Genomic DNA, 25,922 nt, shown 5'->3' with positions numbered 1-25,922 from the left:
TTTTCATGTGATATGAAAATTGGGTTTACCCGAAAATGTAAACAGTGACGAATAGATATATAACTTTTTAAATGTATCCGGTCTTTAATTCTGCTATTTTAAATGTTACAATAAGTAGGTTGAATGAAAACAACATTCAGGACATAAATGTACTTAAAATTAACGACATTCGCAATATTTACAACATTCATGGCATTCACAATATTCTTGACATTCACAAAATCCACGACATTCACGACAGTGTCGACATGTACACCGATTGCTATATTCAAAACATTCCAAATTATCGCAACATTCACATCATTCACAACATTCGTCATGATTTTCACAGCATTTAAGACATCCACGAAATTCACAAAAACGCAATAGTTACGACACTGAAAACTTTCGCGACTTTTAAGACATCCAATAATTCTGCTAAAACCAAAGTTGTAGTGTTTCCAAGAGGAAAAATAAGAATTAAACCTACTGTTTTTATGATAATGTTAAACTTGATGTTGTGGATGATTTTAGTTATCTTGGTGTCAAATTTAATTATAATGGTAAGTTCAATGTAACCAAAAACATCTTTTAATCAACCAAGAAAAGCAATGTCTTCAGTAATGATTAAAATTAGAAATCTTTTGCTTCCTATAGATATTCAAATACAGCTATTTGATACATTGCTTCTATTTTGTTATATGGTAGTGAGGTATGGGGCTTTGAAAATAATTCTAATATTACTCAATTTCAACTCAAATTCTATAAAATGATACTTAAATTAAACAAATCAGCTCCAACTGTTGTGGTTTTTCTGTTTATCCATCTGTAGGAACGTGTACAATCGGCCTGTTTAAGGTGTTATTCTGTCTCTCCACAGGTAGGAACAAGTACACTAGGCCTGCTTAAGCAGTTAAATATGTATCTCCATCTGTAAGAGTAGGTACTAAAGGTCTGCGTTAACAGTTTCCTCTGTTCGTCCATCTATGGGAGCATCTATGGTTCACTCGGCCTATTTAATGTGTTTACTCTGTCTCTCAATATGTAGGAACAAATACACAAGGCCTGCTTAAACAGTGGACTCTGTCTCTCCATATGTAAGCACATGTACAATCGGTCTGCTAAAACAAGTGAATAGGTCCCTCCATCTGTAGGAGTAAGTACTAAAGGGTTGCTTTAACAGTTTCCTCTGTTTCTCCACCTGTAGAAACGAGTACGCTAGGCCTGTTTAAAATGTTTATTCTGTCTGTCTGTCTGTATGTAGGAACAAGTACAATAGGTTTGCTTAAACAGTTAACTCTGTCTCTCAATCTGTATGAACATGTGCACCTATTTATGGTTTTTATTCTGTCTCTCCATACGTAGGAACAAGTACACTAGGCCTGCTTTAACAGTTAACTCTGTCTCTCCATCTGTAGGAACGGAAGGAATTATATCCATAGTTGGTAGTTCTTACATTAGGGAGAGCTGCCGTCATTTTTTTATATGTCTAAAATTATAATAGTGATCATATTAATTAACTACAGACGAATATAGGTCCTTGCTTGTGGACACTTAAATGGTTTCAATAGTAATAGACTTTAACCTTTTTAATTTCAGAGTTGGCATCATTGATCTAGACAGTAGTGTTGGGTAATTAGTCTTAAAGTCACCATACATAAATCTGAGGGCCTATTCTTGTAAAGAAAAATAGTGTCTAGGTCTACACCTCCCCACAAAAAATATCAAGTAAACGGGCAAAATTGAAGTTCGAAAGAAGAACTGTTAGGATATGTTTATGTTGCATAATATACACAAGTTATGCCCAATTCGCTTTAAAACATTTACCTGTCTTGGGGATTTTTGATATATGCACATCAGATTACAGTTTAAAATACATTTTATATTTAAATCATTTAGGTTGAAAGTTATATTAGGTCCTTAGGTTTCTTTCCAATATCAGTGGCTTGGAACTTTTAGGGCTCAACTACATGTGGTTATTTGAAAACCATTGTATTAATGTGTTATTATTGGACTCAAGTATGAACCACTATATAACGTATCGCTTCCATGTTGCCAGGGTATTGTCGTCTGAATAATTATACAGATTACTTTTATGTTCAAAATTAATATCATTTATATATATGTTAAATAGGACGGGGCCCATGATAAATCCCTGTGGTACTCCTTTTAATATAACGGACTTATAATTGTACCAAGTTTCACACAATGTTTATGATTCCTTAAGTAATCAGCAATAAGTGCCAGTTAACTTTCCGTTAAACCATACCTACAAAAATCAATATAAAGTGGTCATGAAGCAGACAATCAAATGCCTTAAAAAGGTCCACTAGGATGGCTGCAATCTTTTTGTAACTCTGTACTCTCGAAATGTTATAGCTATTTGTTGTCTTTTGTTGTTTCCCTTTACCTCTTTCTCGTAATTTTGGGACATTAAATTGCTCTGAACACTTTTTTTCTTCTAATCTATAAGTCACCTCTGGCCTGTAATTTTGAGTGATAAACCTTAAACTACTTACTTAATTAAAGACTTACAGAAAATATTAATTACTAATAACAAGATTGTAACCGTGGTTTTAATAGTGAAAACACAAACATATTTAATGATTGGTGAATATTTACTCTGATTTACTATAGTCTTATAATGTATAAATAGAACGTTCACTGCATCTTTCTTTCAAATTAAACTCGGTTTTCTTTATAAGAACCATTGTTTTCGACATGTATTCATCCTTTTTGGTAAATCGAAACAATTGTATTACTTGTGGTAAATCTTAGTTGGGAGTAAGAGTGCATCTTTTAAACACTATTATATACTCCATATGACCACTCTCGATATATTATACCATTTCGACATCGGTGGTTATCTCCCTTTACTTCTTTCCCCCCGAGTTTTCAAAAGGAGTAACACACTCAATACTAATTTGTGAACCATATACACATTGTAGTAGTCTCCAATGTTAAAAATAATAGTTTAATGTTAAAATGTTAACAATAAAAAGTATTTGTAAGAATCGCACAAACCTTCATATTCGGTTCATGTGTATGGTTAAATGCAACTAACTACATTTGAATAAAACATAAATGCGTCAGGATGACATACAATGACATGCACAAGTTGGCGCTGAACAATTTATGAGTTATCATCATCACCATTTTTTCCTTATGAAATAAACGATAGAGAAACCATAACAAATATCTAGTTTGTCAACGTATGCTTTCGTTTATGCTCCATAGATTAAAAAGAATACTTTTTGCCACGAGGTGTATTTGAGCTCATATTATATCGACGCTAATTGTTTTAATAATTGTTTTCATCGGAGAAGTCAATTAGTATGTAACCAGTAGGTAGATATTACCATTTTTTCAAATGCTTGCTGAATTAGAAAGGTCGTTGTAATAAACAGACCCTTATAGATATAACTTTTTTATGAAAATGGTTTCGTATGTGTGATGTCACTGTCATTCAAACAACTGTAATATATCATTGACAGTTCTCTTCTGTTGTGTTAAAAAATAGTTCGAGTCAGATGAAACACTGTTCTCATATGTTTACATATGTTTGTGATTTCTTTTGCTGAACTATTTGAATCTGGTTTATAACAAAATCTGATAAGGTAGGCATTAATAAATAGTATTATTATTTATTAGCTTTAGCAAAAAAAGAATATATTCTGGATTGAAGTTCAATAAAATGATTGTATGTATCAGTTATATAAAAACATATAGCATTTTTAAAGTGACACTTTTATTCAAAATCAATACATGCACATGTATAACAATCATTCATTTTGAGTGATAAACTTTAAACTACTTACTAAATAATGCATTTAATATGGAAAACATTAATTACTGATAACACGATTGCAACAGTGTATTAATAGCTGAACACCTAAAAATATTAAATGATTGGTGTTCGCTAAAGATTTACTCTGACCTACTATCGTCTAATAAGGTAGAAATACCATGGTTTCTGCACATTTATTTCAAATTAAACTCGGTATCCTTCATAAGAACCATTGTTTTCGACATTTATTCAGCCTTTGGTATAATAAAACATTTGTATTAATTGTGGGAAAACTTATTTGGGAGTAAAGTTAAAACAAATATTACTTTTATAGTGATTGCGTCTACGTTTAGCTTTTCTTAGAATTACACAAGGCATATGGCGGAAAGAAATTTAGTATTGAAAAAAGTCAAGTGTCATTAATTTTGTAAACTCACCAATCTTTTCAGCAAAGTGTTCACTTTCTTTGGTTAATCCGTTTGCTTATCAAATCATCTCATCTTTTAAATATTGACAATAGTATCAAGGGATGGTGAACTCGACTCTTTATCAAATATTAATGTTAAACTTTCTCCACAGCCGGTCATTTAGGACTGATTGGGTATTGATGTGTTCTAGAGGAGACAAGGGTATTATTACATGGAGCGAGTTTTATGCGCATATTTGAACATCAGCTGCTCTCTGGTGACAATAACCTGTGTTTGTTTGTGGAGAATTAGCCATGAATAATTCATTTAGTTTTAAATTAGGTTGAATCCAAAAAGATAATATTAAAATCAGTTCAATATGTATTTATGGCAATAAACATTTTTAGCTTGTCAAAGTAACACATCATGGTATTGTGATAGCATTGGAGTCGTCGATGTAGTAGTCATTCTAACATAAATAGTACTAAATATATTAACATGAAACTTGGCACATATGTTTTTTTGACTATGGGCAAATGTGGAGCAGTCCAGAATCAATTTTGGTAACGTGATACCCATGATTGACTGGAAAAACAGACCCAAATTGACAGTTGGTATTTGTTGTTTTGTTTTCTGCATCAATATTTAAAAAAAAATGCTGTAAAGGCTTTATAAAAAAAAACAAGTTGTTCCAGTATGCTATTGTTCGCATCAGCATAGCTAAGTTGTTCGGTATTTATATACAAATAACTCTTTCAATTGTGTAAATGGTAATTTCAAGCACGATCAGGCGGCCACTACTTTGTGTGAAATCCCTAATAAAGACATCGCCTGTAAGCGAACGCAGGTCTTAGTGTTAATCTGATACCGTCTTTATGATCAGAACGCATGCAGAGACTAAGGGTTATTTGAGCAAATTAAATTCAATTTTCATCTCATTAAACGCAGCAGTCTTTCAGTTTCTCTAGATTTCTCTTTATGATAAATCCTGAAAATGTATTTAAATCGCCCATAATGATCATGTATCGAGGTGTCTTACAGTGTGCTTATTTGAATGTCTTTTGTTGTTTTAACGATGATAAGACATAGTGAGTTTTAATGTTGATTGTGTTGAGGCAAGATGAAAGTTTGATGAGGTAGGTTTGTTATATGTGAGACCAACATTGGGCACCATCTGTTGAGGAAAGTACTTCTAAATCTATAATTATACCCCAGCAAATATCTGCACTGGGACATATAAGGGATTGCTAAATATCTTAAGTTAAACTGTACCTTTTCCTTAAATTCTTGGGCTTCAAACTTGGATTTGTGAGTTTGGTTGACCTTTGGTTGGGGGTCATCAAACTTAACAATGTTCTCCATTTCCTCAAACTTCTTTGGTTTCTCTGAAAACACCAAAAAAAAGCATCTAGAGTTTGCCTCGTGCCAAAGTTTGGAAAATATAAAAAGAATAGAGATTAATGATAGTTTCAAAATGAAAGTGGAACAAATTCTCTTGCTTCACCTAGATAATTGTTTAAACTTGTCAACCGTACATCGGTAGTACAACGGCAGAGGAACGTTATCACTCTGCTATAGGTCCGGTCAGTGGTGGCACATCGGTAGAACATCGGCGGCGCCTCGGTATAACATCGCTTGCAGGAAAATGGTACTTGGGTACCACATCGGCTCTTACGCCGGTACTACATCGGTATTGCTACCGTCAGCTGTAAGTTTAAGGTGTTTCTCGCCGTTGGTAATCGTTTGCTCTAATTTAGTCCAGGCGAGCCACATCGTTAGTGTACGACACGCCCTCAAAGGCCTAGTTTAAGGAATGTTTGGCATGATAATCCTCTGCTGTGCATCTCCTGCTTATTGCACTGGTGTCACAGTAGGGGCCAATTTCCTGTGTATTCGTGTATTGGCTCAGGGCCATTTAGGGGTCATTTCTATAATGAAACTTCTAAAACCGCACAGCAGGATAAGAGGGATCAAGTCAAGTAGATTAAGATCAATAAACAGATGTTGTGTACTATACACAGCTTTGGGGGTCACTTATAGAAGGCTTAAACTAGGCGATTTACTGACGCATAAAGTACACTCGTCATTTTCAAATCGCGCCAAAACAACGTCACTTACAGCTAACCCCTGTATTCAAACGTTAAGTTCGGTCAATCAAATTGTAAAACAATTTCAGACTGAGGGCTTTGTCGAATAGATAAAGATGAAAATAAATATACGTTTTAGCAAAAGACGGCAATTCCTTTTTTGATTTAAGAGCCATTGGCCAGCGCTTTCACGTCCGACTTGTCTGCGAGTATTTGTCCAGTGTCGGAGCTTTGAAGCCCTTATAATTGGCGCACTGATTGCCTTTAAATATCTTACTTCAGAGTAAGATTAAAGTTGTCAACCTATCGCAGAGAAATAACGTAAAAAAGGATTATGCCATTAATTTGTCCAAATTTTGCATTGAGTCAGTTTTCAACCCCGACCAGGAGGGAATGAATCAAAACAAGGCCTTTCTGACAGAAGGCAAATATCATGTTCATTACATTGCAATTTCTTCAGTAATTAGTCAAACCATTTGGGCTTAGAACTGTTTACTTGATTTATTCACTGTAAAGATTTCGTCAGGTTTGGTCAAAGAAAAACCCCACAGTAAACAGTTGAACACCATTTTCCTTCGGTGTGTTTGCATTCCTGTTCAAGGGGGTCAGGGACTACAATAGGAAAGATCGAATGGTTATTGTCTTTGTATTGAAATTGAGAGATAAAACGAAATAAGCAAACTACCTGTTTAAATTTACCGATGGACATTTGTCAAATATTACCTGAGAATTTTTGCAGAATATTTTTCTGTATTTATTTTTTTTGCCACGTACGTGCCGGTGATCAAATTACTAGAATGTGGCAGTTTGTTGATTTTCATAAGATATTCGACTTAAACCTGGTATGATACATGGTTATTTTGCATGTAGAAATAAATGTATGTTTACTATTTGTATGTGAAATATGACGAAATTAAGTTACCAGTAAGTAAACCGTGTTTAAAAAAAAGAAATTTGCGAAAATATAAGGTACTTAAAGTCGAATTGCCCCAAAGTCAAGCTATAACCATTCATGATCAGATTCTTTAACTTTTAAAGTTGGTAATCCATCATAAAATAGCAACGACCTAAGAATGGTAATAACCCATGCTTTCGAACAAACTTTCATAAATGTGTCGCTGCAATCGAGTTCACTGCCACTTTTGGCACATACCGAAACAATCAACAACTCGGCAATCTCCCGCATGCTTCCGATTCGATGCATGATGTGAGCGAAGGGAAGTAACCGCTGCGTGGGGTTTTAACTTCCCACCTACTTACCATCCCCATTTATAAGCTATAAATAGAGTGAAAGAAGAATCAGGTACAGGTAAATATCTTTAGTTATTTTGAAAAATTTAACATATAAGTTTTTGTTTAAATTAACTTTAACACACCAACGAAATCTGTAACGACAGGGTTTCAAAAATACAATCATCAATCGCGATAATATAATTATGTAAGGCTTAAAGCATTAGTATTTACATTTTCGAAATAGGACAAGGGTGACAGGCAACAGTTTAATAAGAGTTCGGAAATCGTTTATTCCATGTTCTCGTTCCCTGCGGACGCGACACAAAGCAGGGATTTTTCTTTTTAAAAACAATGTTCTATCTTATAAGGGGCGGATCCAGAAAATGACGTTAGAGGGGCGTAGCTTAGGGGCACAACCTTTTGAAATTCGCCCCCCGGCCCCTCCCGCCGAGATTTACCTCATATACATGTACCTAATTTATATTAGGTGTGTATATATATATATATATATATATATATATATATATATATATATATATATATATATATATATAAATATATATATATATATATATATATATATATATGTTGAATATATACCTAATATATAAATTCCCAATATCTATATAAATACCTAAAAGTTAAAGAAGAATATAAATGTCCAGAAGCCGTTGCCATATTTTAGATACACGTACTCGAAGCTCAGCAGGGTAAAATACAGAAAAAGAGGCTGACCAAGTGTAAACTCTAGCATCACACCTTTACCGTCTGCAGACATGTCCGACGGTGAAGGATCCGACAATGGTGTAGTCTCCCAACAGCCGACGTCTGTTGCCAGTCCAACCGACATTGATCTTCAGCTTGGCGAACAGGGAAAAGATGAGAAGAAACGAGAGAACGACCACACGTACCCAAATACCGACGATGACTGTTGCCTTGCGTGTGGTGTGTGTTTGTGTTGTTGTTGCAACGACTGCAATGATAGCGGCGGCGGTGGTGATGGCTGTGATTGTGACGGTGGTTGCTTAGACTGTTTTGATTAGCACGGCAAATAAATCATGATATATGAGTTAGATGAGTTTTTATCGTAGGGACGATTTTATACGCAATATAGATTATTATGGACTATACCAGTCCTCTGTATGACACATTTTACTCCCGTGATACATTCGTACTTTAGGTACATGTAGATGTATATATGACAATCTTTGAGTCTTTACTGTTAATTCTTTTTGTACATGGAATCTGCACCATTTTACAGTGTGGCTTCAATGTGCAATCGCATAATTAATGAGATTTAGTTTAGTTGTATATCAATATTATATACATTACATACATACACATTACATTATGTTGTTTTAAAATATGTATGAACTCAAATTATTGAAATATTAAAAAACATTCCATTTTTGTACAATGCATTTTGAGCAAGCAATTTTATCAATTACCTCTTTCTTATTTTACTTGACATGTTAACATAAGAATGTTTTCTTTTTCAATGCTCCACATGCGTTCATTTGTTGTGTATATAGTTATATTAAACAGAACTTTTATTTTTCAGTATAATAAATAAAACGAGAAAGAATCCTTTTTTGTGTAGTTTTATTTATTTCTTAATTCGTACATGTACATTCCATCACAATATATTCATTTGTGCTAAATTAAAACGAAATGAAATCATAAAACGAATCGCTGCAAACCTTGTTATCATAAACACGTCAGTTGCAATACTTTGACAAACGGTTTTATACTTAATGATATTCTAACATCTATTACCATGATTACAGTTTATTGTTAAAGTAAACCGAGAACAATACATTAATGTTCTATTTCGCCAAAAAGTATATCTGTTATTATTTATAGTTATATTTTGATCTTCCTTTATCCAATCAACTTTTTAACCTTTTTTTAATAAGCGATTTTAAGTCCTATTTATTGTATAGCTGAAGTATCAATATCTTAACCCAGGCCAAAAACAAATGATTCGGTTAAGGTAACATCCTTTTCAAAAATAGGTAGAGTATGAAGGGGTTTTATTATTTTCTTTATTTTTATAAGTCATTTATGTAAGAGCATTATTGTCGTCATTGGATAATGGTGTTGTGGTAATCTACAGTATAAAGCTTTAAAGCTGCACTCTCACAGATTGAACGTTTTGAAATATTTTTTTATTTTTTGTCTTGGGGCGAGCCAATTTTTGCGAAAATGCATGGAAACCAGTGATATAAGACTGCTGACAAAAAAATCAGATCGCAGAGTTTTATATTTAAGTTCAAACATTGATGTTTAATGCATTTTTCTTAAGCCGATAGTAACGGTTTAAGCCATAAAACATCAATTTTCTAACGGAAATATGAACATCTGCGATCTGATCTTTTGTCAGCAATCTTTTATAATTGGTTTGCAGATATTTACGCAAAAAATTGCTCTTTCCAAGACAAAACAAAGTTGTAAAAACGGTATATCTGTGAGAGCTGTGCAGCTTTAATGGTTTTAAACAACATATTAAAACACATAATTGAAAAAATGACTTTGAAAAAGGAAGGGTTGGCTTCTAATTCGTAGATAGGGTCGGGTTACCATAACCTTACACATTTTTATGCCTCGTTTGAATTAAAAACAATGACGAAAACCAAAACGAAGATGGAGAACGCTAGTCCATACAAAATCCGACACCAGCGTTCGAGCGCGAAGGACGTAATTGTCACATGAAAGAGACGTACTTTCGCCATGTTTTGCCAAACAGAGTACCCTTTTAGTCCTCGTTTGTCAACATGGCCGTCCTGGAAATATATAAAATATATGTTAATTTTCAAAGAAACGGCGAACACTATAGGTTGAGGCAAAGAACTTTTTTGAATGCATTCTTATGTTAAACTCGTTTGACTTTAATGATAAACAGGCGTATGCTTTATGTACAAATAAAAATGATTAGCCTTTATAAATTGATTGATTACGCGGCCACAAATACCCCAATTAAAAAGCGCCAACATATTGCCAATCTCTTTTTACCTGTACACACTTTATATGCATATTTCCTTCTTTAGTATTATTATTATTATTTAAGTCAAATGAGTTTAACAGTAAAATGCATTACTACAAGAAAATATGTTTGTTTGCACCAACATATTTTGTGTGCCTTACTGTATATTTAAACGTTTAAAACAAAGCTCGCGTGAGCGATTTTCCAAGAACGATGTTCATTTCATAATAATTCAAATAAATGTTACAAAAGCGAGAAACAATGCGAGAAAGCACGAATGTGTTTACAACTGCAACTCACTGGGTGTAAACTGGAAACGGACTGAAGGCGCTCCCCGGTCCGTTTATGGTACTTGTCCTTCGCCTTCTCACGTTCATCCTCGTGGCGCGCGGCCGTCTTCTCCTTCCGGCGGACCACGTGGATCGCCACGTATAGGATAAAGGACAACCAGGTGAACACGACACAGCCAATCATCCACACGTTTCCTGCCGGGTAGTCAAGGTACCGCGGGAAGGCATACTCGATGGACATGTACTCTGTGACAACCACCCAGCTGACAAGCGTCCCAAGCTTGATGCGCGCGGACGCCTCGTCACGGTGAATCCAGAAGCTTGCCCATGCCATCATGACCGCCAGAAAGCTTGGTAGGTACACACGGAACAAGATCGACTTGAACTTCCGAGTAATGTGAAACTGAACCTCCAAACATGATGACGGATGACCTGTAATTAATAAAATAAGGAAAATGTTTAAAAGAATGGTAGCGTAATTTTATACATGTTTGTATAATTAGACGTTAGATATTTTAAGTTACAAAGTTAGTAGGTGGCCCGATATGGGATATACGGGGCAAAGGAAACCATATCGGGTGAAAGCGAAGCTCAAACCCGAATATGGTCTCCTGCGCCCCGTATATCTCATATCGGGTCATTTACTAACCCTTTAACGTATATATCACGTCGACAATCTGTTTAGATGTTTAAATGTTTCATTTATTCATCGAATTCGGAAAAAAGACGCCATTTTGGTACGATATCAATTTGGTAACCCAATATGGAAAAATATGGGGTCATCGCGTGACCAGTCCTAAACCAATGGCATTGCGTCATTTATGTTGGATCCGTAATATAGTCGTTTTTCGTGCGTGTATAATTACATTATTTTAACTTGCTATCCGTACCATCAATCATCTCCCATTCACAACGGGAGTGGACGGCCCGGTAGAGCTGGGAGCCGGTATCCACGGCGCTGAACTTAAGCTGCAGGGGCTCATCCAGCAACCAGTACAGTTCTAATTCCTCATCGTGGTGCGAATCTAGGAGACATATTCTAGTTTAGAAAACAACATACAATTTCAGCCAATGAAATTGCAGATAGGCAACAAGTAATCATTAAAAAGGGCGCCTAACGCCGCTTATCCGATTCTCACACCCTGCGTCCTATTTTGCGTCGACAATGTGTCACTCAATGAGGTTGTATTTTGAGTCAGTTAGATAATTTGAAGTTAAGTCTTAAAGATTTAGAAGGCCTCGTTGGCTACGCTCACTCCGCCTATTCTTTATAATTAAGATTTTACGTCATGTCATCTAACTATTACATAACATTCACGACTGATTTCTGTTAGACGTGCTTTGCATTAATTATTTTACATTTCTTATTTCATGAAACGCTTGCGGTTGGACGAAATGCAATTTATCATATGCTCTTACCTTTAGTGCAGTAGTTCACATGTTCTTAACTTAACTAACCTTTCGCTACCTGAAGTATTCTTATCTTCGTTAAGCCTTTAATAAGCCGCAATTAAAAATAAGTTATTGGCCTTCTCCAAACCACATGTTAAGGGGTTGGTAGCTAGCTAACTAGGTAGGTAGGTACATGGGAAGGAGGCTTTTTATTTCTGCTTCTTCATAACCCATTAATTTCGTAATGAAAAAAACAGCACATTATTTAATTTAAATTTGAACATCGGCTTTAAAACTCGGGGTGCGGGAATTTTGTGAGTCGGGTAAGGCAAACTAAATTATTCATTGCGACCCTATGTTACACACATGTGGCACGACTACCGGCTACTCACAGGAAGTCAGCCTGGTGGTGCAGATAGACCTCTCCTCGGCCAGCCAAACATGGCTAACCTCACATGGTACCGTCGCCTTCATCCTGTTCAGATGCAGAAATGCAAAAACAGATGTACTATGATAGTAATTACACATTACAATTACGGACCACTCCTTGTCCAGACAGGCATGGCAAACCTCACATGGTACCGTCGCCTTCATCCTGTGGAAATGCAGAAATGATAGTATTACACATTACAATTACGGACCTCTCCTTTGCCAGCCAGGCATGAGTCATTTAACACGGCACAGTCGCCTTCATCATGTAAAGAGGTGGACATATAAAATAGGTGTACTTTACAAATACGGACCTTGGCCAGCCCATTCGGAGCACCTCGGCCATTTTTATCGAAAACAACCACGGATGTATTTGGACGGTTTACATACTCAAAAAGAGGTACGTTTAAGTCCGCTGCAAGTAGATCGCGTAGTAATTTTATTTAGCAGTTAAACTTTATGACTTTACTCTTGGAAATCACTGACAATCAATTTAAATTTAGATCAATTAATACAATTCTAAAACACTTCGTTTCATAAATGATATAATTCAAAAATTTACGAACTACTTCAACTGATGTACCGGCATACATCCGAGGTTGTTTTTGATAAAAATGGCCGAGGAGTTCCGAATGTGGCCAGCCAAGCAAGGATCACCAGATACGTTCCCGTCGCCTTTACCCTGAGTGTGGTGAGTCGGTCATATCCAACAGGAAATAGGTGTGCATGTACATTTTGTCCATATTCCAGCGGCGTGCGTAATATTTCTTATCATTTATCTTCAAACCATTGACCTCTGAAGTACGTAAGCTCTTCCAGGTTCCTTTCAGGACTTTTTATACTGTCACATTAAATTAATAATTTTAGATCATTTAATCAAGAAAAACAGTTTGGCACTCAAAATATTTCTTACCATTCTAAAGTAAATTCTTTTAAAATTTAGTAACCTTGTTCGACTTTGGAAACATATCCGAAATACATATTCACTAATATTCTTTCAAACGATAATTATATTAATACTGGAAGTTGAGCAAAACATATTCAGCAGTTACATTCCTTCTCTCTAAATGGTAATGTAAGCAAAAGAGATATATCGTACAACAGACGAATGTGTGGCAACGGTCAGAAAAAAGGAGTCCCGTACATCCGGGTGTTTTATTTTGACCTATGGGTAAAGTTAAGTACATATTCTATGGATTAAATGACCCGATATCAAGGTCTTAGGCATCGTTGGCAACCATAGTACTTTCTCCATTACGCTTCAAAGATGTACCGTGGGAAAATTTACTGACAAATTCTCGTTTTAATGAAAATTCTTGAGGCAGGGGAGACAACTCTTCTTCAAAAACGCATGTAACAATCAACTACTCTTCAATAAACCTTTATTATCAGTTGTCCATAGGCCGCGGAGTGGTATAGGTAGCTGTTATAAAATTTGTAATGACAAGGCAGACCGAGATCGATTCGAGCGTTCCCTTCCTTTTCTACGGGAAAACATTAGTGCAAATATGTGTATATTTCCGCATTAGTACCTTGCGGAACCAATGAAACTGTCTCAGTTGAAACTTAATAATTCATGTTTACGAGATTTTCTTAGCCAAATCGCCCACGGTATACAACAAAGCATTATGTAGAAGTGTAAAGGGGTATCCGACTATGTGTCAGGGGTAGGAGAAACATTGTTGTCATGAAATAAATCTGGGACCATCAAACGTCGGAGTGCATACCTCCTACTCTCGCCCATAACGCCGGAAGCGAACATTCGGACACCTCTTTTCTCATCAACTCCCGCGCTATTCCACTCGGGTTCCAGGTACACATCCGGCGTCCACATCCGCCCCAGTAGCACTTCCGGAAGCGCAACGCTCTGGTTTGGGGCCAGGGATGCTACCTGCAGACGTCCGTCTGTCCACACAGACTGCAAGTGCACGATTATCTCTAGGCTCTGGAAGAATATTATGTCAAAATGAATACAGCAGGCGAACACACAACCATTAAGAAACAAATTAATGTTACATGCTAAAATTTCAGTTGTACATGTATGATCAAATATCTCTTTATCATATATATAATGATCGAAAATATATGCTGTTGATGTTGTTTTTAATATTTCAAATATAAGTTATAAAATTGCAAACTTAGGATAGGGATATTATAGTTTATTCGGATTTAAACATACAGTTCGTCATTAATTAACATGGTTATGCATATGAACAAAATACGTTACAAACATCAAATATATATCATTACTAAGGAGAAAATATATCAAAACATATTATCAAAGAAAATATTAAACTTGTATCAATAATTGCAAACATTCAATTTATAAGCGTACTGCATAGTTTAACGTCTTATTTTTATGAACTATACATAATCTTGTCCTACCTCATCTACTACCGGTTTAATGTCGGTGACGGCAACTCTGGTTGCTACCTTCAGCACACCTTAACAATATATACTATATATAATACAATTAATAATAATGGTACAAAATTATTAATAACATTTTGAATGAGTATAGGTGTTATTTGATTAAATACAAAATGGGATTGTTTTATATTGTTTTAATTAAAGTCGGTACAAAAAGTTACCTTCATTTGGATCTGGAATAGACAAAAACTTATTTGACGAGTCTTTCAAAATAGCCCTTTCTGCATCCTTAAAACTGTAAAAAAAGAACAGCGTTATAAATAAAAAAAAATGTATAACCGTTATACGTTCACAATTTTAAAGACAAATACGACAAATTAAGCCAAATTTACCATAATATATTTGAAATTGACAGTAAAAAATAGTTACCTTTTAAATGTCTCGGATGCGACTCTGTCATAACCAACATGGATAAGTAGAAATGAAAATAATAGTTCCATTTTTACCAACAATCTTTGTCTGGATTTTCTTATTCACATTAACTTAGTTTTCTTGTCTGTCTTTTGTGGTGAAAGTAATACGTACATGCAAACAAATAAATAAAACAATAAAAGATATCAGGCCAAAATAAAAAGTTCTTCGTTACCACTAACTTCTTCCAACAATGAAGGGTAGGCATTTTTTTGAGAACCGAGCTTCTGTACCAAACTGACCAATAACAGGGTATATCACTTTTGCAGGACATTTTTAATATAAAATGATTAAATAATGGTTGAGCATATTCAGTCAAAAGTGCACATTTATTTGGGAATTACGGAAAAATTCCAAGCTACAGCATAAAAAGGTGTAGGCTGCGGAGAAATTAATAGGATCGGTCGGGGTAAGAAAACAACAACAATTATTTTGTTTGCCTTATAAGATAATGGTTACCGTACATCGTATTTTAACGGCTACCGAAATTCTACCATCCAAGGTTGCTACTTTTTTCTTGCAACATTCCTACAATTATAAAGAGTGCAATTAAGATATTGTCTACAGTGGATTAAACAAGAACAGTTGTAAGGAAATTTCCATTGGTTTGCAAAACCTTTGGTCTTAATGCAGAGTATTTTCCGCGGAACATCTTCCGACTTTAAGCATTGCTAATATAATTATGCCCCCACAAAGTGGCGGCATATAGGGTTGCCCTTGTCCGTACGTACGTCTGTCTGTCTGTACGTACGTACGTCCCGAAGATTGTTTCCGATCTAATTCTTGAAAACCGTTTGTCCAATCCTCACCAAACTTTAAACACATGTTTGTGACCATAATCTTGATCAAGTTCGATAGTCATGGAAATCGCTTTAGTCATTTAGGAGTTACGGCCCTTTTTTGCCAAAAATACTTCAAAAATATATGTTCCCAATCTAATTCTTGAAAACTGTTTGTCCAATCCTCACCAAACTTTAAACACATGTTTGTGACCATAATATCTTGATCAAGTTCGATAGTCATGGAAATCGCTTTAGTCATTTAGGAGTTACGGCCCTTTTTTGCCAAAAATACTTCAAAAATATATGTTTCCAATCTAATTCTTGAAAAGTATGTGTCCAATGTGGATCCAACAAGTTTTTTCCTGCCTGAATGGCGCCATATAACCTATACAGTCTTGTTTATGTATGTGTTACTTCACCCACACTTTACTACGACGTTTCGAGCGAGTGTGTCTACATGTATGTATAGGCGCTCGTGTATGATTGCAATTATTCGGTGCTGCCCTTTGAAATCCTTTTTTTTTTGGTTTTATTGACCTACAAGTATAACATTGACCATTGAGCTATCAACACTAGTTAATATGGTCTGCAGCGCAACACTAAACAACGTGTCTGCAGCGCAACACTAACCAATGCTGTCTGTAGCGCAACACCAGTTAATGTGGTCTGAAGCGCAACACTAGATCATGTGGTCTGAAGCGCAACACTAAACAATGTTGTCTGCAGCGCAACACTAAAAAATGTTATCTGCAACGCAACATCAGTTAATGTGGTCTGAAGCACAACACTAACCAATGTTGTCTACAGCGCAACACTAGTTAATGTGGTCTGAAGCGCAACACTAAACAATGTGGTCTGCAGCGCAACACCAGTTAATGTGGTCTGAAGCGCAACACTAGATCATGTGGTCTGAAGCGCAACACTAAACAATGTTGTCTGCAACGCAACACCAGTTAATGTGGTCTGAAGCGCAACACTAAACAATGTTGTCTGCAACGCAACACCAGTTAATGTGGTCTGAAGCGCAACACTAAACAATGTTGTCTGCAACGCAACACCAGTTAATGTGGTCTGAGGTGCAACACTAGTTAATGTGGTCTGAGGTGCAAAACTAGATAATCTGGTCTGAGGTGCAATACTAGAAAATGTTGTCTGAGGCGCCACACCAGTTAATGTTATCTGAGGCGCAACACCAGTTAATGTGGTCTGAGGTGCAACTCTAGATAAGGTGGTCTGAGGTGCAAAACTAGATAATGTGGTCTGAGGCGCAACACCAGTTAATGTGGTCTGAGGTGCAACACCAGTTAATGTGGTCTGAGGTGCAACACTAGATAATATGGTATACGGCGCAACACTAGATAATGTGGTCTGATGTGCAACACCAGTTAATGTGGTTTGAGGTGCAACACTAGATAATGTGGTCTGAGGCGCAACATCAGTTAATGTGGTCTGACGTGCAACACTAGAGAATGTGGTCTGAGGTGCAACACCAGTTAATGTGGCCCAACGTGCAACACTAGTTAATGTGGTTTGAGGTGCAACACTACATATAGATGATGTTGTCTGCAGCGCAACATCAGTTAATGTGGTCTGACGTGCAACACTAGATATTGTGGTCTGAGGTGCAACACCAGTTAATGTGGTCTGACGTGCAACACTAGTTTATGTTGTCTGAGGTGCAACACTACATATAGATAATGTTGTCTGCAGCGCAACACCAGATAATGTGGTATGCAGCGCAACACTATATAGTGTTGTTTGCAGTGCAATACTAGTTAATGTTGTCTGCAGCGCAACAAGGTAATGTTGTCAACGTAACACTGCTAGATAATGTTGTCTGAAGCGCATTTTATCGTGCTTTATAATTCTGTGTTAATTCGAGCAAGGTTGGATCCAGGCATTGACGTCAAAGGGGTCGTAACGTATGTACATAACCTTTCGACATGCGCCCCTCCCACAGAACCGAAATTTATATGGTTTAAAATGATGGCAACGCTTTGGAAAACTTTTTGCCATACCGGATAAAATATATTAAATATGAAACATGAAATGAACTGCATGTTGACTTGTTATACGTACCGTCGATCTCATTGACAACGGGAGTGGACGGCCCGGTAGAGCTGGAAACCGGTATCCACGGCGCTGAACTTCAGCTGCAGAGGTTCAAATTGTATCAATTTCAAGCCCAAAATGGTTAGGGTCGTGATTGTTGGCACGTCAATCAAAAGTGGGTCGTCCGACGAATTCTTTATAATGAATATTTATTAGAAGTAATACGGTAGGTGTCCAACAGCCTCCCGGTCAAGTGACAACGTGAAGGTTCATAGGTGACAGTTAAAACCTTCGTGGACATTAACAAGTAATGCGTTAATGTCGCCACACTAACATATCAAATCATGTGAAAATGACGCATTTATTTTCACCTGCTGAACATACTTATTTTTGCATTAACATGATGCCAACATATCTCCACTTGACAGAACGCATGTTATTAAATGGTATATAAGAATGAACGCATTAAGTATGTTAAATGAGAAAACAATGGGAGATAACAAAGCAGTAAAATATTGCCTTTTTGTTTAATTGATCCCAGATCAATATTTAGATATTGAATGAAATAAATCAAAAAGGAATATAATAACAATGGTTTAGGACAAAAGATATTTGAATTAAATGGAAAGACATGGGATAAATATTTATAACAATGGGTTAGGACAATAGATATTTGAATTAAATGGAAAGACATGGGATAAACATTAATAACAATGGGTTAGGACAATAGATATTTGAATTAAATGGAAAGACATGGGATATACATTTATAACAATGGGTTAGGACAATAGATATTTGAATTAAATGGAAAGACATGGGATATACATTTATAACAATGGGTTAGGACAATAGATATTTGAATTAAATGGAAAGACATGGGATAAACATTTATAACAATGGGTTAGGACAATAGATATTTGAATTAAATGGAAAGACATGGGATATACATTTATAACAATGGGTTAGGACAATAGATATTTGAATTAAATGGAAAGACATGGGATAAACATTTATAACAATGGGTTAGGACAATAGATATTTGAATTAAATGGAAAGACATGGGATATACATTTATAACAATGGGTTAGGACAATAGATATTTGAATTAAATGGAAAAACATGGGATATACATTTATAACAATGGGTTAGGACAATAGATATTTGAATTAAATGGAAAGACATGGGATATACATTTATAACAATGGGTTAGGACAATAGATATTTGAATTAAATGGAAAAACATGGGATATACATTTATAACAATGGGTTAGGACAATAGATATTTGAATTAAATGGAAAGACATGGGATAAACATTTATAACAATGGGTTAGGACAATAGATATTTGAATTAAATGGAAAGACATGGGATAAACATTTATAACAATGGGTTAGGACAATAGATATTTGAATTAAATGGAAAGACATGGGATATACATTTATAACAATGGGTTAGGACAATAGATATTTGAATTAAATGGAAAAACATGGGATATACATTTATAACAATGGGTTAGGACAATAGATATTTGAATTAAATGGAAAGACATGGGATAAACATTTATAACAATGGGTTAGGACAATAGATATTTGAATTAAATGGAAAGACATGGGATATACATTTATAACAATGGGTTAGGACAATAGATATTTGAATTAAATGGAAAGACATGGGATATACATTTATAACAATGGGTTAGGACAATAGATATTTGAATTAAATGGAAAAACATGGGATATACATTTATAACAATGGGTTAGGACAATAGATATTTGAATTAAATGGAAAGACATGGGATAAACATTTATAACAATGGGTTAGGACAATAGATATTTGAATTAAATGGAAAGACATGGGATATACATTTATAACAATGGGTTAGGACAATAGATATTTGAATTAAATGGAAAGACATGGGATATACATTTATAACAATGGGTTAGGACAATAGATATTTGAATTAAATGGAAAAACATGGGATATACATTTATAACAGTGGGTTAGGACAATAGATATTTGAATTAAATGGAAAAAACATGGGATAAATATTTATAACAATGGGTTAGGACAATAGATATTTGAATTAAATGGAAAAACATGGGATATACATTTATAACAATGGGTTAGGACAATAGATATTTCAATTAAATGGAAAGACATGGGATAAACATTTATAACAATGGGTTAGGACAATAGATATTTGAATTAAATGGAAAGACATGGGATAAATATTTATAACAATGTGTTAGGATAAAAGATATTTGAAGGAAAAAAACGGAAATAACATGGGATATACATTTATAAAAATGAGTTAGGACAATAGATATTTGAATAAAATGGAAATAACACGGGATTCACATTTATAGCAATGCGTTAAGAAAATGGACATTTCAATAAAAGAGATATAAATGCCATATGCAAAGCGTTGCATTTATCCTTTAAATCAATTCCATCCATTCGTTTCTGAGTAGGGCTTCATGCAATCTTTGTTCAAACAAAATCATAGTACAAGGGGGAAAAGTTCGGGCATAAGTGAGTAAATGCAAAAGTGACTTAAATTCATGCGAAGTGCACAACCTTGGACGTTCATAGTTGCATTAAAATCCTTCCAGAAGTATCCGATTTCTGCTCCGGATAAAACTTGGTTTAAGAAGGAGACAAATAAAATAATGATAAAACAGTGTCTCCCTTCGTCAAAGGTGATGTATACTTTTATAAACAAGCCATTTTTATATTTTCATCTTTATTATAAAGTTCCCTAATATATCAAGCTCATTCTATCAATTTCATCACGGGGTGATGAGACTGGAAACTGCGTCCCGGAACGAGGCTGGAATGAGCACGTGACTGATCTCGTGAATGACGCCATTGCTTGCACTGACGTCACGCTTCGTTATACGCTGTCTGTCAACACTAGGCGTCCCTGAAAATCGTTAACTCTTATAGTAACACTCGTATTCAAAACCAAAACATACACATGTCTAACAAACGTAATTTTTTAGTGATAAACCTTTAACTTCTTGCTAATTAATGTATTTATGGAAAATATTAATTACCGATAACACGATTGTAACCGTGTATTTAATAGCTGAACACCTAAAAATATTAAATGATTGGTGAGTGTTAGAAGATTTACTGTGATCTACTATCGTCTATTAAGATTGAAATACCGTGTTTTCCGGAACCTTTTTTAAATTAAACTCGGTTTCTTTAATAAGAACCATTGTTTCCGACATGTATTCATCTTTTTAGTATATTAAAACAGTTGTATTAATTGTGGTAAATCTAATTTGGGAGTAGGAGTGCATCTTTAACTTTTAAGCGTCATGGGCGTCAATATGAATTATTGTTCCTGAAAAAGAACTGAGCAAGTGTTTTTTGTTCTTAGATAATTTGTAGATGATCATGGATTTTAGCTTTTGTAATTGTTGGCCATCCGCTTCATTTCATAAATAGGTGTATGTTCCATTGTGATACGTTCTACACTTTCTAAACACATAAGTATTCATATTTTTGAAACTTCTTACCGGTTGAAACAGACGAACTTGAAGCGAGCAGGTGTTCCCTATCGACGGCCTCGAGGGTGTTGAGGGAGCCGGAGTGCATCCCGCGCGTGTACAGGGTGCCGTGGATAACGTGATACAGCAGAATCGCTACCGGGTGATAAAAAAAGTAAAAATAGATACTATATTGTTGACATGCTTTTAGTCTTGTTTATCAGGGCCACAATTATGATACAGATTAAAAAAAACACAATTCCAAGAATCATGCCCTTTAAAGCTGCACTCTCACAGATTGATCGTTTTGACGACTTTTTTAATCATTGTCTTGCGACAAGCCATTTGTTTGCGTCCATGTCTGTAAAACCACTGATATAAGACTGCTGACAAAATTTCAAATCGCAGTTTTCAAATCGCATTTTTTTTCTTGTTTACGTTCGAAAAATAAATGTTTTAACTTAAAAGGCTAAACGCGTTACTTACTCTTAAAACTGAAATTTTCGGCAGTTAAACAATTGAGATATATTCTTACATGACAGAACTGAAGGCAATAAAAGCCATTTCTTCGACATTTTTTTAAACAAATGACAAAACTGTCGATCTGTGAGAGTGAAGCTTTAACGCCGTATCCAAATGTTTCGTTGCAGAACTTACATTTGAGGAGTTCTGTATCAGCCAGAAGTGCCTGCACAGTGGCGTTACCGAGGCTGTTAAAGGCTGCATTCGTCGGCGCGAACAACGTAAAAGGTCCCTCTGAAGTAAGTTATTGTTAGAATGTAAGTACATTAACACACAGAGTTATCTTACGGATAAATATCAAAATAGCGAAAGGACAAAAACAAACGTATTTCGGGAATCGTAGCCAGTATCAATTACAAAGACTCGTTGAAGAATACGTCAAAACAAACACGAATTTAACGTCATCCATAAAGCAGAAATTCTGGTTCTCTTTCACTCAAATTGCTAGATGTAGGTTCTGAATTATAATTATAAAAGGCAATCAGCATAGCCTGCATAAAATGTGTTATCCATCAAAATAAATACGCATGGGTGGATCCAGGATTTGACGTTAGAGGGGGCGTAACTTAGGAGTGTAAGCCCTTCCCCAAAATTGAGATTAATTGGCTAAAAGTGTAGAGGGGGTTACGGGTATTCCCTCAATAAAATTTTACATTTCTTGTCCGAAATGGTGCATTTCGGGCGTATTTTGTTATTTGTGTCTCCTAAATTGAAATAAAAGATCAACTTGGACGATTTTACGGTGGGTGCGCCCTCTCTGGAACCGGTTGTGATACGAACCTGCAAGAGCTGGTCCCAGCCCGGCGGCCTGGATGGCGGCATTGAGGGTCGAGAGTTCGGGTGTGGAGGCGAGAATGTCGGGAATACTTCCGTTAGGCGGCAACATCAAGTGGTCTATCATGTGTACAACCCCGTTACTGGCCACGTGATTTGGGCTGTTGATATAGGCTCCATCGACTGTCACACGCTGGAAACATTAGTTGTTGTAAATAGCGTTTGGTAAATCCCTTATGTGTTCGTCTACTTTTTTGTAAACCTTTGGCTTAGCGTATATTGCTCTGCAGACTAAATGTTTTGATTGGCCTGTATATTTAGCTGACCAATTGGCTGAATGGAAACACTGAGGCATGTCTAAGGATAAGGTAAAGATCAATATTGAATACTGGTCCAGGCCGGGGTGCCGTTTCAACAAAGATCTCAGTTGATTTAAGTCATTACTGGAATTATTTTAGTGCCATAGTTTCGTTCTTTTGATGCATATGTGTGTAAAAATTGAACTTAGCCTGTATTTAAGCTGCACTCTCACAGATATACCGTTTTGACAACTTTTTATTTTTTTGTCTTGGAATGAGCAAATGTTTGCGTAAATATCTGCAAATAACTAATATAAGACTGCTGATAAAAGATCAGATCGCAGATTTTCATATTTATGGTTGAAAATTAATGTTTAATGGCTTAAACCGTTACGAACGGTTTTAGAAAAATGCATAAAACATCAATTTTTGAAAATAAATATAAAAATCTGCGAACTTATTTTTGTCAGCAGTCTTATATAACTCGTTTCCATGGATTTTCGCAAAAAAAATTGCTCGTTCAAAGACAAACAATAAAAAAGTTGCAGCTATAAAACACACTGACGAGTAAAATATCAGTCTGTTGCCATTTGTGACGAATATACGCATTTAAGTTAATTCAAGTTAAGACTAAAATCCTTAATTAAAACGGCTTCATACAAGGAACATAGGTAGTCAGAATCATTCTTATATGTAATACTATGGAACGTACAATAATGGGATAGTTAAACCCCGTAACATTCACAACTTCAAGACTGCTGATGTGTCTGTAAAATTTGTCAACCGATACCGAACAGAAAGATGATATAACTAGTATTGTTAGATAAGTAACCAAGCGCCAGTTTCAAATAACAAAATAAGGAGACCAACACAAAGGGAACAATATGCAGAAATTCCGTTGTTTAAAGATAGTTGTAGTAAACTAAGATAAACATGTGCATTCTCTGAAGATATATTTCTTTTTTACTAAACCGCGACAGCACATTATGCTCTCGTGCATCGATTTGTTATGATCTTACGTTATAATACATGTAGTAGTTGACGCGAATGGTTTCTCCGGACAGCGCGGTCAGCGTCTTTTCGTTGACCTTGAGGTCATTAAGCATGAGTTTTCCGGACACCACGTGGAGCTTGAGCAGCTGGGCCAAGGCCGCGGGGTCACTCTTGAGTGACGTCAGACTGACGTGAGAACGCAAGAACGCGGTGTTCGAGGGAGCAAACACCGTGAATGGTCCTAACGTTGAAACAAATTACCATTTTTAAAGAGGGTCACTCAGGTATGTAGAAATTATAGGTGAAGAACAAAAATAAACATTCATGCATAAACAAATAATTCATTTTCCAAAGTTATTTACATGTTGTTCATTATTGTTTATCCCTTTACATCAATATATAATAACAATAACAATAATAATAATAATAATAATAATAATAATAATAATAATAATAATAATAACAATAACAATAATAATAATAATAATAATAACAATAATTATATCAACAATAATAATAATGATAATAATAATAAATAATACTAATAATACTAATAATAATAATAATAATAATGATAATGATGATGATGATGATGATGATGATGATGATGATGGTGATATATGTTTTATAACTGGTGCAAATGAAAACACTTATTTAAAGTAACACTCTCATTCAAAATCGATACATACATATATATAATAAACATACATTTTAAGTGATTAACCTTTAACTACTTATATTAATAAATAATGCATTTATGGAAAATATTAATTACTGATAACAAGATTATAACCGTGTATTTATTAGCAGAAAGCGCAAAAATATTAAATGATTGGTGAATGCTAAAAGATTTACTGTGGTTTACTATAGTCTCATAAGGTAGAAAAACTGTGTTTTATGCACATTTCTTTCAAATTTAACTCGGTATCCTTCATTAGGAACATTGTTTTCGACATTTATTTATCCTTTTTGGAATATTAAAACAATAGTATTAATTGAAGTAAGTCTTATCTAGGAGTAAGAGTGCATCTTTAACATGAGCTTAAAAGTTGCCAAACATTAAACCATAACTGACCAGTGCCTGAGAGAGCGGTGTCCAGTCCGGCTGTTTGGATGAGGCTGTATAGAGTGGTGTCATGGTAACGCCTCAAAACGTCCAGCACCGTCGTCTGTCCGTACGCGCTGACGACAAATCCGAGGAGAAGAAATAAACACTCCATGGTGACAATCATCTGACTGATCCACTTGACAGAGGGAACTGGTTCCTTATCTGTGCACTAATTTGAATTTAGAGACCTATTACGACCAGTTGTAAGCGGTCTCATGATATGGAACACATATCACCCATTTATAGCTTACTTCAAAGGGGCCAAATTTAAGGGAACTTGTTTAAAAGTTGTTTGTTTATTATTCGGTTTATTTACAAAGCTTTTTGTTGGAGTACAAGTTTGCAGAGGCCAATGCATAGATTCACTTATGTTAAAGTCATAATGGCCGCTTTTATGAGATAAATTGAAAAAATAACGGTATTACTGACTTCTATAAGAACCCCTTTGTATCCCTCAAAGTCACGAAA

General features: G+C 35.3%; 2 protein-coding genes across 2 annotated transcripts; both read right to left on the bottom strand.

Annotated features, from left to right (window-relative positions):
• Positions 1-10,248: 10,248 nt before the first annotated feature.
• On the bottom strand, positions 10,249-15,184 carry LOC128226070 (glycine receptor subunit alpha-2-like). The gene is made up of 6 exons (XM_052935966.1): positions 15,179-15,184; positions 14,315-14,532; positions 12,551-12,753; positions 11,657-11,791; positions 10,799-11,198; positions 10,249-10,276 (listed from the first exon to the last, which is right to left on the bottom strand). The coding sequence occupies exons 1-6, from the start codon at positions 15,182-15,184 to the stop codon at positions 10,249-10,251; spliced, it is 990 nt and encodes a 329-aa protein (XP_052791926.1).
• A 5,803-nt stretch (positions 15,185-20,987) lies between these two features.
• LOC128226905 (transforming growth factor-beta-induced protein ig-h3-like) lies at positions 20,988-25,630 on the bottom strand. Its single transcript, XM_052937016.1, has 6 exons — positions 25,422-25,630; positions 24,373-24,587; positions 23,061-23,247; positions 22,416-22,514; positions 21,789-21,914; positions 20,988-21,184 (listed from the first exon to the last, which is right to left on the bottom strand). The coding sequence occupies exons 1-6, from the start codon at positions 25,576-25,578 to the stop codon at positions 21,051-21,053; spliced, it is 918 nt and encodes a 305-aa protein (XP_052792976.1). The 5' UTR covers positions 25,579-25,630; the 3' UTR covers positions 20,988-21,050.
• Between the last annotated feature and the right edge of the window lie 292 nt (positions 25,631-25,922).

This window comes from Mya arenaria, chromosome 3 (genome assembly GCF_026914265.1).
Source record: "Mya arenaria isolate MELC-2E11 chromosome 3, ASM2691426v1".
In the NCBI taxonomy this organism is placed as follows: domain Eukaryota; kingdom Metazoa; phylum Mollusca; class Bivalvia; order Myida; family Myidae; genus Mya; species Mya arenaria.
This window is presented reverse-complemented; position numbering and strand designations above follow the sequence as displayed.

Excerpts from the sequence above, each read along its gene's own strand:
- LOC128226070 (XM_052935966.1), bottom strand. Across the intron at positions 11,199-11,656 it reads TGAATGGGAGATGATTGATG|GTCATCCGTCATCATGTTTG; the intron begins GTACGGATAGCA and ends TATTAATTACAG. Across the intron at positions 10,277-10,798 it reads CGGACCGGGGAGCGCCTTCA|GACGGCCATGTTGACAAACG; the intron begins GTCCGTTTCCAG and ends ATATATTTCCAG.
- LOC128226905 (XM_052937016.1), bottom strand. The coding sequence starts at position 25,578 with ATGATTGTCACCATGGAGTGTTTATTTCTTCTCCTCGGATTTGTCGTC. Across the intron at positions 24,588-25,421 it reads CACCGCTCTCTCAGGCACTG|GACCATTCACGGTGTTTGCT; the intron begins GTCAGTTATGGT and ends TTTCAACGTTAG. Across the intron at positions 22,515-23,060 it reads GCTGGGACCAGCTCTTGCAG|AGGGACCTTTTACGTTGTTC; the intron begins GTTCGTATCACA and ends AACTTACTTCAG.